Here is a 15,263-nt window from a genome sequence, read left to right as displayed (position 1 = left end):
GTTTATGAAACTCACAGAGACAGTGTAAAATGGTTTACTCTGAGAGTAGACCTGGAGTTAGTCTTCCTGGAATAGAATCCAGAACAAGCATCTCTACCACAAAATTGGGCAATTTACCTAACTTCTCAGAGGTCCCTCAGGATCCTCAACTGCAAACCTGAATGATAATAGCATAACATAATCACTGCATTGTTATGAAGATTAAATGCATTATTAGATCTGAGTGCTTAGAAGAGTGACTACTACATAATAAGCACTCAAATGTCTTTATTTTTTGACATACAGAGATTAGCAAGTCACTGAGTAAAGCAAGTTGTAAAACAACATGTATCATTCATTTAAAATATTCAGAAAACAGTAACATTAAAGATTATACATTTCCTAATGGTAAATAGTTGCTTAGAAAAACTGTAAAGACACACTTCCTACCAGACTATTAGATTAGGGGATGTCGGTCAAAAGGTACTTTAATCTTATGTGTAATGTGAATTTTTTTCATATTACATATTTTATGTAATCTTATGCATTTATATATTACTTTTATACTTAGAATTAATTTAAAAAGAGGAAAAAAAACCCCAACATATTTGGTATATTTTCTTTTAGACACATCTTAATTCCATTTTAATTTGATTAGCTCTGCTGTTTCAGGACTTAAGATTTCCAGATGTTCATTCGAGCCCTGGGAACCCTGTAGAAATCTGTGTGACTATAAGTCCTCCCTACACAAGAAAGCTGCTCCTATGTTACATCCATGGTGATTGTTTCCCTGACTGGACACCATACTGACTGCCAGATGATTCAAATAAGGCCCTATGGCTTGCCTTCCAGTTACTACTTTGTTTTAGCATTGTATGGGGAAGATGGACTGAATCAAATATGATAATTGAGACCAAGTTACATAACTTCCACCCCTGACAGCATTTTTGTTAGGAATCTGCCTATGGGGTTCACTTTGAATTCTATTAATAGTTGGTTTTCTTTATATAAGGGCTGATCAATTTTGTGCCCCAAGTAGTATTTATAAAATTTCTAGGAAACTGATTTCTTGCCATTTCAGAACTAATAGAAGATTATGACTATTTTCTAATCTTTTAAGTTTGAATTTTTTGTTGTATAAATTACATGTCATTTGAGAATCACTGAAAGAATATTAAGTGATTCATTTTTACTTCTGTATACATACAATCTTGAAACTATCTATTTGGCCTTTGAAATATAACTTTGCTATTTGTTTTAGTGTAGTGCTTTCTTGATGCAGCCAAACAGCTAACTTAGCTTTCTTTAGGTTAAGATCATTCTGTACTCCCATACTCAATGTGCAAAGTCCAAATTCTGCTGTTTATATTCCAGGAATGGCTTTTCAGCAATGCCACCAGACTATTAGAGAGGTAGTGGTTGCCCGTCTGTCATAAGAGAATACATGAGATATCTTAAACTCAATCAAATGTCTTTTGAAACTCTAGGAAGAGTGACATTGAGAATTTGGAAGATAAAGAATTTGGATTCAGATGAAAGAGAAAGACATTTAAACATCTCAGGATTCTTTCACTGTCAGCTGTTTGTGGAATCTGATAGAAGAGATCTTCATAGCCTAAAAGCCAAAGGAAATGTAATATCTACTCAAATTACAAACTGGCTGTAGACAGACTTTTGTGAGTAGAACCATGAGGTCGTGGGATCTGGAGAGAAAGGACACGTGAAAGTTCTTGTCTTCACACTGCAGTGTCTGTGACACAATAACAATAAACATGTGAGTTTTCATTTACAGTTTCCTTCAGGACTCTAACCAGTTTCTCAGCCAAAATCTGTGTATATCTGTGACCATTTACATGTTAATTAAGTAGGTAACCTCCAGAATTACATAATGTGATTTAATCAATTACTTGATCAGTACAGGAGAAATCAGATTTTATGGCTTTAGGAGAAAGTAAACTCAGTTGCCTGAGATGAGAGTTGTTTTGCTAAATGGGAAAGTTATCTTTCAACCATGAGAAGATTGGGTTATGAGCAGCATTAGAAAATTTAGGATTCATAAGCCAGGCACGATGGTGCACACCTGTAATCCCAGCAACATGGGAGGCAGAGGCAGGAAGATTGTAAATTGGCGAGCAACCTCAGGAGCTTAGCAATACTCTCACAATTAAAAAAATAAATAAAAGAGGCTGGATATGTAGCTCAGAGGTAGAGTGCCCCAGGGGTTCAATCCCCAGTATTGCTCAACAACAACAACGACAACAACAAAAAAAAAAAAAAAGAAAAAGAAAGAGAGAGAAAGAAGAAAACTTAGGGGTTCACAATGCTTATAAAATACACTTCGGATCAACGCATAAAAATTTCTTAAGTACTTTAGAAGACTGTCAGTTTGTCAATAATAATACTTAAATTGGAAATCAAATATAAAAAATTCATAAATGTAATTTTAAATGCCTAGAGATGTTTAGCTAACTTTGTAAACAGGAACTAAATATAGTTTAAAATCCCTTAAAAATGACTTGCAAGCCAAATTTAAAAATTTTAAAAACTAGGTTTTGATATTGCAACTTGAATAAATCAAATATTAATTTTAAACCAAAGCAAATACCTGATTGAATTTCCAAAACCTCCTTGGTATCATGAATAAAATTCACAATCAACATAGTTCCCAGTGTACCTACATTCTAATGTTTCTTAAATTTCCTTGCAAGGATTTATTTCCTATAGATCTTGGCATAATTACTGCACACTACTTAAGCAAATTACTTTATGTCCACCTAAAAGAACTCAATCATAACTTGATGTTAGTCCCTGCATTAACAGAAAAAGCCCCAAGGATCTTTACACTGTAATTATAGAACCAGTATGGTTGGCACATTTTTCAGAACTATATACACAGGAGAATTTTCTGGTCCTGACTCCAGAAATAGTAACTCATCTGTTCTCATTTTAATTTTACAAATGCTTCAACCTCTGTGACTGACCATGTTTCCCTCTTGGCTGTTAGATATCTTAAGTGAAACATGTGGAGTCCTGGGCAACACTTCATATACAAACCATCTCCTTCCTATTTTTAGATCCTTCTACCCTGATTTCTCAGCCTGTTCTTTTAGTCAATTTCACCTTAACATAACTAAGAATTATCTTCCAATCTATGTAATTATAATTCCTTGGTGAACTGGACCATATAGTTAAATGTTAAGAAAAACTCTGGAATATATCTGTTTTGTGAAGTTTCCTTGGAATTACCCATTGGGTTAAAATTATCTTTACTTCTACATCATAACCTGCCTTAGAGTTCTATTAAAAGCAAATAAAATTCAAACATCAAAATATAAAGTAGTCCACTTTTCCTAAAATGAACAGAAACTGAGCTTTTTAATAAGTTAAAGATCATTCTGACAAAATCACTTCATCTTTCCTGCTAAAATAACTTTAGAGATCTTCTGATACTAATGTATACCACAGAACGACTGAAGGCTCTGGTGACCTCTATGAACTTATGGAGATGAGTGAGAAATGTGGGCCAAGGAGAGCCATTCTTTTACAACTGAATACATCCTTTTGAATGTCTCATAGATTTGGCAACCAAAATTTTAATGGTTTACACGTAGACAGATTGAAAACTTGCATGGTACTAGACAGGCAATTTAGGTGCTTTGACTTTGAAGTGAATGGACAGATTATGGTTTTATGATATACCCCCAAATAATCCATAACTATGAACTTCTCATTCACTTTCCTTTTCATTAAAATTTTCCATAGTGATTTACCAGAAATGTTCACTGTTTAATTAGTGAAAATTCAGTAACATTTCACTGTCAAAATTATCACTTAGGGATTAAAAAGAATTTTTTTTACAGAAAAATGAAAATTACGAAAGTTTATCAAGAAATTATCTCTGTATGCATGATTTAAGCATGAATCAACTCCAGAATTCCTCTCACCTCAATTTTGAACTAAACAATGTGACAGGTTAGAATAATTACTTCATTGCCCTGTATCTAATGCTCTTGTGTGTGACACTCCTGATAAAACAGTGTAAGCGTTCCCTCTTCTTTTAATGACTTTCTGTTTAATGAATTCCGGCTTGAATCATGACTTTAACCCTATTTTAAAATTCTGGGTCCAATGCTCAAAGTGAATGTTTAATGTATTCTCAAAATCAGTCAGTACATAAATCAGACATGGTGGTAAGGGTCTGGCCTGGCCTCAAATCCCCAGGTAGCTGAAAAGAGTCATGAACACTGAGGCTCAGGAGAAAGGAAAAAAAGAACAACAAAAATGATTTCTTAGAGGAGTCTGGTGACCCCAGGAACCTCCATATCAATATAGATTTCTGGCTGATGCTGGCTTTTCTTACTAAATCTTAAACTGATGATATTAAGCCTAATTTGTGTGTGTGTGCCTGCATACACATGTGCATCCATGTGCCTTTTCTCATTCTTCACCTTTCAATTATTTTACTTAAATCCTATTTTAAAATATTTTATTTAGGGGACTGGGTTGTAGCTCAGTGATAGAGCACTTGCCTAGCACATATTAGGCACTGGATTCCATTCCACCATGTAAAATTAAATAAATGAAAGAGAGGTATTGTGTCCATCTACAACTAAAAATATATTAAAATTTATTTAGACAAAAATGTACATACACATGTCATATGGAAAACAAAAAAGACACTCACGTAACTTTCATCAAGTCTCAACAATAAAACTAGTGATTTTGAAACCCTTTCAATGCCCATTTCCATTTGTAGCCCCTGCTTTGTCTTCTACAAATTCTATAAACGTGTTCCTAAGGAATATATTGATTAGTATTACTTCCTTGATATTTATATACATAGTAATACATTGTATAAAATAATCTACTGTATTTTTGTTTGTTCAACTTTATGTTGAAAGATGTGACTAGGACTAATGTTTAACTGCAGCTATTATGAATAATGTTGTGAACTTTTTTTTTTTTTTTTTGCCTTGCCAGTATTGAACCCAGGGCCTTGGGCATGATAGGCAAGTATACAACTGAGCTACACTCCCAGTACTAATGGTGAACATTTTCAAACATGTCTTTAGGTACTCATTGTCAAGAGCTTCTGTAGGACAAACATACACATCAAAGTGAAATTATTGGATTACAGAATTTGTACATCCATTTCACTGGAGAGTACCATATTGTTTGAACAAAAAGTTTGTATGAGTTTTCCTTCATTTCTCCACCCATTTCAGTTTTGCTAGTGAAGCTGAATGTTTACTTATATGTTCTGTCCATTTTTCTGTTGTTAGTCATATCTTATGACTGGTGTGACCTCTTTAACATATTTCAGGTAACTAACTATATCAATCAATCTATACAGATACTATGTTCTACTATAAATATCTTCTGACAATTTTTGGCTTCTCTCTCCATGTATTTTATAGGGTCTTTTGTTGATTTGATTTTCTTACTATTACTATGGCTATAGTTATCAAAATATCCTTATGCTTTGGAATTTTTATATTTTATTCAGGTAATCATATAAATATTATATGTTTCCTATCACAAGTTTTAAATCTTGCCTTTAGTATTTGAGATTTTAATCTATTTGGAACTTACTTCATGATGATGTGAGGTGGGGTCATCAACTTTCATCCTGGCATCATTTCTTAGTCCACCCTTACCCCACAGGTCCACAGTGTAGTTCTGTATTATTCCCACATTGACACAAGTGTGTCAGTCCGCTTCTGCACTGTCCTGTTGTACTGGTTTACTTGTGGCTGAGTTTAAAAGTTGCTGAGAGTATGCCACTTTTTACTTATTTCACTTGGGATTATTCAGGTTTTTAAGTCATTTGCTCTTTAACCCAGCAATCCCACTTACAGAAATCTAGCTACAAAATACAGCAGAGAGCAGTGTGTCTCAGGCACCTGTGCCACAGAATTTTTTCGTAAAAAAGAAAAAAAATAGACTTAGCTTCTTTTTAATGTTTTATTGTGGCTGTTTTGTTTATACTATCCTATAAATTATGTAGAATCCCAAATGGCCACTTCCAATTTATCTCATGTCATCAGGTGTAATCTTATTAAACCAAATTCCTGATGGACAAGGAGGTGGGTATGACTGTCAACTTTTATAATTAGCATTGATCTTAAGTTTTTTATAATTTCCCTGTGAAAACAGGGAAACCTCTGTCTGAAAGTTAAAAAAGCTAGAGTTTTGGGCTGAGGTTGTGGTACAGTGGTAGAGCACAATCTTTTTTTTTTTTTTTCTTTTTTACTTTGTTTTGAGAAGAGAATAACTATTTAGGAAATGGTTGAGAATCTCCTCCCTCCAAAACTGGCGTTATAAGTGGGCAACTTATAGAAGGCACCATGCCAGGACTTGTTCTGGTTAGGTCTGTGCCACATTTCATTACTTCATGGGGTTTATAGAAAAGTTAAGATAAATAAAGAATTTAAAGTTGTCTTTTAGCTTCTAGAGCTATGTATAGATCACTACAGAGGGACAGTTAAAATGCTCAAGGCAGCCTTTGTTTATCAGTGCTACTGTGATGGCAACGTTAAGATCTTTCTATGTGCTAGGTTCTGCACAAAGTATTTAACTAACTTGGTCACACTTAATCCTCACACCAGCTCTATACATTTTAGTTTTATAATTATTTCACTTTTCCCAAACCACAGATATTAAATAACATTCTACAGTCACACAATTAATAGGTGGAAGAGATGGTATTTAAATACAGTAAGTAATTAAAGGAACCATAAAATACTTAATGTAACCTTCCATGTTCACACTTTTAGGAAAGTAACACGCATTATCATCCAACTTGTGATTTGTTTGGCTGAGTAGGTGACTGTGAGAAAGAAGAACAATACTCAAGCTTCACAGAGGTCTTTGAATTACCTCACAAACCTACAGGTGACTCAGCTCTTGTTATACCTCTAACTGTTAATGGAATACAACAGTTACAAAATTATGCGTCAACCTTTCCTCAGACATTGGACTCCCACTTTCACTCAAGGACACTCTATGCTACTTTAATGGCCATAACTTTAACACGAGGTCTATGAAACAAGAAAAGAAAATCATTATTATTCAGTTTTTCCCTTTTTGAACACTCTCTCATCTTAAGATACCTATATTGTTCCATAGGTTCTATTTATTTGTCTCCTATCAAATCCTCCTCTTCCTCATGCTTAATCCTAGCCACTTCACAAATTATATACCTGTTGTATACATGGTTAAAGTCTAGTACTTTCTTTCTACCTAGAAGTCACCCTTTCCCTCACAAATCAGAGTGCTACCTGAAGAATGTCAGGAAACAGGTGTTTAGTGTTCAAAATAACTTTTTAAATGATATCCTACTTACTCTTCACCTCTCAAAGTGGGGTAATATTAATCTGCCTCCATATGTGATTTCCACTCTTAGTAGTAGTCTTTCTTTTAATCTCTATTGAATCTGCATAATCTTTCTCTAACAAAACAGTCTATATAATATTTGAAGCTGATATGTGTATCATAAGGCTCCTGAAATATCTAAAAGTGCAGGAAAAACATGTTATAGTTTAGCAATTTTTCTATAAAACTGTATCAAACTAAACTTACAACCCTTTTATCTACCAAGATTTCTCAAGACTTACTCTCTGCTTCTATTATAAGAAGCAGCTGGGCAGCCATACATGTTGAGTCATTTTAGGGCCCTTGGATACAAGACAGAGAACTCTCACATACAACAGTAGTACTCAAGCATTAAGCAAGAACAAACTGGAAACACGGCAAAAGGGCAAAATGATCCTTTCTCATATACTTGTACATATGGGAACTAAATTTGACTAGCATGTTGGTGTAAACTAGAAGAGATCTGGGGTCTAGAATACCTCCATATGAAAAAAAACTTGTTATGTTTATTTCATGTAATTACAATAAGAAAAAAGTATTAGGATATAGTAAGCAATGCACTGTATGCATTATCTTTATCAAAATTTCAATGACATATTTATGTTGGCTTAATTTATACAGAGAAACATACAAAATGGTGTTCAAGTATAATTTTAACTGTGATAAAGTTTTGCATGGTTTGAAAAACAATTTTGTTCTTCGAAATGCACAACGAGTCAACATTGAGAGTCATGTAACCATTCAGTCTCAGTCAGGAAGCTCTGTTCTAGAAGAGCACAAGTCCCTGTGAAGAAATGGGTGCTTATGGGCTCTTCCTTTCCTCCTCTTTCCTGTCTGCCTCCTCGACTCCTCTTGCCTTTCCCGCTCTTTCACTATTTCATCTGATACAATTTTTCATTGACCTGTAATTGCTTTGCTTCATGAGCGGCCTCAAGGCCCCCAAACATGCTAAGCTGCTCATTTAACACTCCAGTGCTCAGAAAGCCTATCAGAACTGGATGGTCACAAGAGGTCGGGAGGACGATGTGGCACCTAAAGGGCACAACCAGGGGGCTGGCTGCAAGCCTTGTACTATGCCCTAGCTAAAAGGTGGCAGGGGGATCTTTAAAGGCTGAATGGCCCGTGCTTACCCGCCTTTCTAAACTTTAGTACTTTAGCGTTCCCTAGCAACAGAAGCAAAGGATCAATTTAGAAAAGTGCTTTCCAGAGCATTCTATGTAGCTACTGACCAAGCCATTTTAGTTTATGTGATCAAGCAATTGGAATTCAAGGAGATTTATCACTGCCTGTCCTCGGCAGCAGAACTGGAAGAGCAGTGCTTGATAATGTATGCTGCTAATGTCTGAGATGACTGAGTCTACCTCTACCGCACAAGCACGGATTGGCTTCAGTAAGAATTAGTAGTCTCTGCATCTCACTGTGAACCGACAGTGTTGCTAGGGAAACTGATAATTATGTGGCAAAATGGAGGGTGTAGAAAAGAAAAAAGGTTCAGAAGAAATGTAAGGTTTTGATCCAAATCAGCATGTTAATAGTATAGTTTGTTGATCTTTTATAGTCATATAATTTAATAAATACCATTAATTATATGTTTGACAAGATACAGATTTCTAAACTGAAAGAAGTGAATAGTAATGAAAAGCTACTGGTTATTGATCATATTTTTTGTATATACCACAGCAGGAACATGTATTTATAATAAAATAAAATTAATTTTAAGCATTCAAAAAGATGAATAAAAACCCCATTGGTATCAATAGATATCAATCATATGGTGTTTCAGGTATAAAAATCATAATTCCATAAACTCTAGTAAAATTACTTTTTTGGGCTCAGAGACTAAGTCAGGTGGCCTCAAAATACCCTAGAATAAAGTGGTACAGAAAGAATTGTCAGTATTTTTGCATGATACATAGTAAAATAAACCCAGAGAAGTCAAGTGATCTTCCTGCAGTCACACAGCTTCCAGGTTGGTGGTAATGCTGGAGCTAAATCCCCCTCTTTCAGCTGCCTGGGAGATGTCATTTATTAATTGTATCTGATTTAGAGAAAACCCATCAGAAAGACATAAACCTAATGAATGAATACATCGCTTCAGATATCACTTTAATTTTGAATGAAAATTTTCAACCCTTTTCATTTTTAATGTGTAAGGTTAGTTTTAAGTTAATGACAGGATATAAACACTTATTTACAAGAAAAATCTCACTGGAGACATTCTAATATGTGAGAATGATCATCAAAAACTCAACAGCTCATTATTAGCATGGTTTTACTACACGTTAAATTGCTGTCTATGAGTTGTTGGTCCAATCATAAAAATCTGCTGCACAATATTCTTCTATTTTTATTCTCTAAGGACTTCTTTCTGTGTGTGTGTGTGTGTGTGTGTGTGTGTGTGTGTGTATGTTTAAAGAAGATGAAATCAAATGTTTTCTGTTCTCCTGTTTATACAAATCTCACACATTTTCTAATTTATGAATGCATTATAGATATGAAACCTTCATTTGTATTCATATACTCACAATCTATATGTGATGTGTGGGGGTCAGAACATAAGTGATTTATTCATGGACCTATCCAATCCAGTGTTTTGGTCTTATTTGGTCTTTGACAGGAAAGATGAGAGGCACACATGGGACACTAAGGTAAAAGCACAAAACTGAACAGAACATCTTACTCATCTTAACTAAATGAATTCCAAGAATCAGAAGCAGATAGTTGGCCTTCTGATATTATGAAAATGATCTTTATTCTAAGGACTGAAAAATTCTAAGTCTTATTCATTAGTACAAAGTAGTGTGGTTTATTCTTGATGAGATGGACTATCATTTTTAAGGCAGATTATTAAGTTAGTCAACATTATGGTTTAAAAATAATACTCAGTTCATCTTTAGTTGGGATTTTGTTAATTGTTTATATTAAGGCATTTATTTTTTATAAGATTAGAGGTAAAATGATGGAGTCCTACTCTAACAAGACTTTTCTGCTTTCTAAAAGTAGCAAGGCATTTACAACTCTGGATTCTCTGAATAAGAAAAAGAAGAATGTGAGTCCAAATTGTGTAGTTTAAAAGTGATTTTCAAGGCTAGGCTACACGAACCTTGACTTAAGCCATCCTGACAAGATGTTTGTTTGATATCCAAGTTCTCCATGGTGTCCCCTTTGGAGACTTCACTAAGAGATGTTCTTCTTTCAAAGATGTTGTTGTTATTGTTAACTTGAGTCCCATTTTGTTTCAGTAGTCTGAACACTTCAGCTTCCAAATCTCTAATCTAGAAAAACAAAAATATCCATCTGTAAAACTCTAAACCAGCACTCCTCTCCAAGTGCCAGGTAAAACTATCACATGTTTCGAAGCTTTGAGAATACAACTCACCCGCACTTGTAGGCCTTGAACTTCCACAAGATGAGCTTTTTCTAAATCTTCTATTTTCTTTCTTTCTACTTCTTGTCTTTTGATGAAATCAAGCTCTCTTAAGAAGAAAATAATACATATGATTGTATCAGACACTTAATAGGTGAGGTAATGTGAGTTCTTACCGAACAATAAATCTCACAATGGGATAAACAAAGAGCTATTTAAATAAACAAAAATCAACTGTAGTTAGAGGAAATGTTTATAGTAATTTAAAAAAATAAAACATCATTAATGTGTCACAAAATAAAGAATAGCATTTTGATTCTGTTTATTATGATTTTCATCCGTAGCTCCTGATTCTAGAGTACTTATATATTGGGTAACTTTGTGGAGAATTTAATTGTCTGTCAGGTAGAAATGACTCCCTATTTTTAATGTCATGTACATGAGTAAACTGATGCGAATGGACGGTAAGAGTTTCAAAGGTGATTATTTTAAGATTTCTTTCTGTGAATTATCATGGAGAAGGGAATGGGTGTGTGAGAATACTTCTCACACACCTAATATAATATGGTAAGAAAGAGAAATATTTCTATTTTGAGAGGCTAGAATGGGATATGCAAATTTGGCAAACTTTATTATAAAATCATTTCAAAGAAAATTAGGTATGATATTTTTGGCAAAAAGGTTAAAACAGTGATGTCTTGAATTCACATTAACAAAGAGCAATTACCCTTCTTTTGCCACAAGTTTTTATAGCAATCTCTTTTCAATATTCAAAATCTTATTTCCATGATAAGAGGTAGAGACATGCTGAATTTTACACATATACTTACTTAACTTCTAAGGCTTGACATGAAGATCAGAAAAGGTACTGATACTACTTCTTTTTAGTTTTAGCTAATAGGAAGTAACTGATGAAAAAAATATAATAAAAAGTTTCCTAGTCTTTCCTTCGGATATTACAACAAAATTCAAGAGATGGAAGCAAAGCAGCAGAAAGAGCTGCTGGAATTCAAAAGTGGAGTGTAGTGATGGTCTCTCTCACTGTAGTGAACTGGGGGCCCAGTGATTCTTTCAACAGCTGAGAAATGCAGAGTGGCAGGGTGTGTGTGGGGGGGTCAGTTCAGTCAATATTTACGCTGCCTGTCATGGGGAAATTCTACAGTCATTGATTCAGACAGAAGCAGCATGATCCAAGCCCCAAATGCTCCTTAGCAAGTACATCGCCAGTCACTCTGCAAGACTTTAGCCGGGTTTCTTGTTTTTAAATCAGAGATATAGAGATGTTTCCAAAAGAAAAAAGAAGTTCAAATGCTTCAATAGTTACTATCAATGATTAACCATAAAAAAAAAAGAAAAAAGAAAAAGGAAAACCAGGAGGCAAATGATTGTGAAGAAATAGCAAAATATGCAAAATACATTCTAACATGAAAAACTGATGCAAGTGGTTTCCAGAATATAATAACTTCTTTGGTGGTCACCATACTACCAAAAGGGAAAAGCTTGAGGTCATCTTTTCTATTCCAAAAGAGTTGGATATAAGCCTCTGTTTTGGACACAGATAACGACTCTTTAGTCATGAAAAGCTGCTTACTTTTGTTGAAAATCCTTGATCAATTTCTTTGCCTTGTTGTACTTCTTTTCCAAGGCCTGATACTGGCTTTGGGTCTCTTTAAGATGTTCATTCACTGTGTGGCATAATGTCTGAGCCTCAATCCAATAGCTCTCTAACTTCAGCATTCTTTCTTTATTTTCTTCTATGTTCTGTTGGAGTTGGGTTTTTTCTAGTTCCCACCTCACTTTCTCATTTTCTGCTGCCTGCAACTGGAGAAAGCAAATATCAAGGCAAGAATAATTTGGATATGTCTGCAGCAAAAGTCTCTCATATTTTTACAGCATGTTTTAGATTAAATTCCATTATTACATATACTCAATCATCAAAACACCTTGAGATGAGAAAAGCAAGTATTATTTCCATAATTCCACAAAGGATAAAATGGAAGCCTCAAAAGAGAAATTATTTGTCCAAAGTGATACATCTGATAAAAAACACGGATTTGATTCCAAATCCCATGAATTTTCCTTCATATCCTGTGGTCTGAAATTCTATAAGCAGGAAATGATATTTTAGAGTTTGAATGATTATCTAACAAATGTCAAAGTGTTTTCTTTGGGGGTATTTTTTTAAATATAAAATGATATGCAAAAATTAACTAAAAAGGGAATGAGGCAAGGCAGGGAGAGAACAGCAAAATCACAGGATGGCCCGATGGTTAAGAGGGGGACTCTGGGATTATTCACCTTAGATCTGAATCTCATTTTTGCCATTATTGGCTCTTAAACTTTTGGTAAGTAATTAGATTTTCCCAAGAGTCGATGTTATCGTCTCTATGACAGAATGGTGATATAACACATTGGCATGCTTGGAATAGTTCCTTGGGGACAATAATCATCTGATAAATGTTAGATATTATTACTTTTCTTTTAACCCCTTTGATTATATTATTACGTTCTTTATTTCAATGGCATGAACACAGTCTGTAGCTTATTATATTACAGTCAGTGATATGAATTTCCAGATCTTTGTAAATCTCAATTCACATAAACGTACAAAGGTGGGTAAGTGAAAATGTAAATGCTGGTTTGATTAATTTTAATCCCTCCAGTGGAACAGAAAGGCAGCTTTCTGTAGCCTCTGCTTCTAGGTACTCTTAGGAATTGACAATGTATCTCTCTAACACCTTCATTTCTACAGAAATTTAAGACTGATCACTTAGGTAAGGGCTTAAAAGTCACTTATTCACAATCACTGCAAAGCTTTCTGTCTAGTGCTTTATCTACTTCCTATACCTTTTTTAAAGTTCAGAAAAATCCTGGAATCATTATAAATTCTCAAAATCAAGATATTCTAAAATCACCTACCATTCAGCAAATGGAAATATATATGTTCACATATGTGTGTGCATGTATGTGTGCATGTGTTTGTATGTTTTGTGTAATTTTTTTTTTCTGGTACCAGTGATTGAATCCAAGGGTGCTTAACCACTGAGCCACATTCCTAGCCCTTTCCATTTTTATTTTGAGACAGGTCTCATTCAGTTGCTTAGAGCCTCACTAAGTTGCTGAGGCTGATCTCAAACCTGTGATTCTCCTGCTTCAGTCTCTGAGTCACTGGGATTATAGGCATGTGCCACCACAATTGGCTACAAATTTTTAACTAAACATACTTATAAAACAAATTACAAAGTTAAAAAGTAGCCCAAAACACTTCAAAATTAGGAATTATATTATTAACATGAATAACCATGATAGTAAATTAATCTGTGAATATAATAAGCCAATGTAATAAGAAAAATATAAATACTAATTTATAGTATTTTCTAAGTTAAATGTTTATAGTCTAACACATAAGCTCCACTGAAGCATTTATAATCACAGGGGAATCTTTTTCCCTAATTGTAACCAGTTTTTAAAAATCCACTTTTTTTTCCTATGTCAAGAAACAATTGCAATTTAAAACAGGACTAGTTTTTTTTTTCTTTTTTTTTTTTTACAATATCTTTTATTAAGAAACATTTTGTATCAAGTTGTTTATTTATCAACCACTACTAATGTAAAAATTACTATTCACAGTGCTGGGCTGACACCATGAATGATGTATAGACGTGTTTTGACTAAAGAGCTCCAGAGCGAGAATACCATTTAACCAAAATAGCCTTGCTAATTCATCTCCATTTAAAACACATGGAAAAACCAAAACAAGTGTTCAGTGTGAATGAGAAAACGGATCATTAGTAGTGGGGGAGTAATTATGTCTTAATTTTTAAAAGATCATAGAACAATAAGAAATATTGTTTTAAAGTAATTCAAAAGGTATTTTAAATATGAAATTACATATTTAAGACTAATCACAATGGCTAGAATCGTAGCTCATACAAACAAGTACCTTACAATTTACCAAGTAAAAATGCCCTTTTGAATCCTTCATTATTTCATGTATAGAGACTAAAAATACCTATTTCCTTTTATTAAGACTTTTCCTCCCTTACAAATTTTTAAAAATGTGAATTAAACTTGCCTAAAAATTTCCAGTAGCACCTAGCACCTAAAATCAATTACTTGTATTAAGTTGATAATATCTCATTCTTAAAAATTGTTTTTATCAAAAATAATGTGCTGTATTAAAACAATACATTGTTTCTGGTGAATAAACTAAAAATAAATAAATGATAAAATCTATAATAAGGTAAATGAAAAAATTAGTGGGTAAAATTTATTAAACATATTTCAGACACTTGAACCATTAAAATTATTACTTTTTGAGGAACTCTCTGAGGAAATTGACTACATGTGTGTAAACACATAAATATATACATTTAAAATACCATGCTATTTTCCCTGAGGAGTACATGAATGCTTGTTCTCACCAGCGTGTTTGTCTATGATCTAATGGTGGAAATGAATATCTCACATTTGTATTCTTTCAAATGCACAGGAACAAACCCTTTAGTTCTAGGGTTGAATTTATTTATAGTATGTGAAGTTT

General features: G+C 33.8%; 1 protein-coding gene across 1 annotated transcript in view; it reads right to left on the bottom strand.

Moving 5' to 3' along the window:
- The window catches only part of Ppp1r9a (protein phosphatase 1 regulatory subunit 9A), a 293,369-nt gene that overhangs the window by 32,035 nt on the left and 246,071 nt on the right, over positions 1 to 15,263 (bottom strand). Inside the window, exons 9-11 of the mRNA XM_026391574.2 lie at positions 12,312 to 12,541; positions 10,733 to 10,829; positions 10,457 to 10,628 (exon numbers count right to left, since the gene is read on the bottom strand). Coding sequence (XP_026247359.1) covers positions 10,457 to 10,628; positions 10,733 to 10,829; positions 12,312 to 12,541 — 499 coding nt within the window. The remainder of the gene's footprint in view (positions 1 to 10,456; positions 10,629 to 10,732; positions 10,830 to 12,311; positions 12,542 to 15,263) is intronic.

This window comes from Urocitellus parryii, chromosome 3 (assembly GCF_045843805.1).
Source record: "Urocitellus parryii isolate mUroPar1 chromosome 3, mUroPar1.hap1, whole genome shotgun sequence".
In the NCBI taxonomy this organism is placed as follows: Eukaryota; Metazoa; Chordata; class Mammalia; order Rodentia; family Sciuridae; genus Urocitellus; species Urocitellus parryii.
The sequence above is the reverse complement of the archived record's forward strand: the minus strand, read 5'-3'. Positions and strand labels throughout refer to the sequence as shown.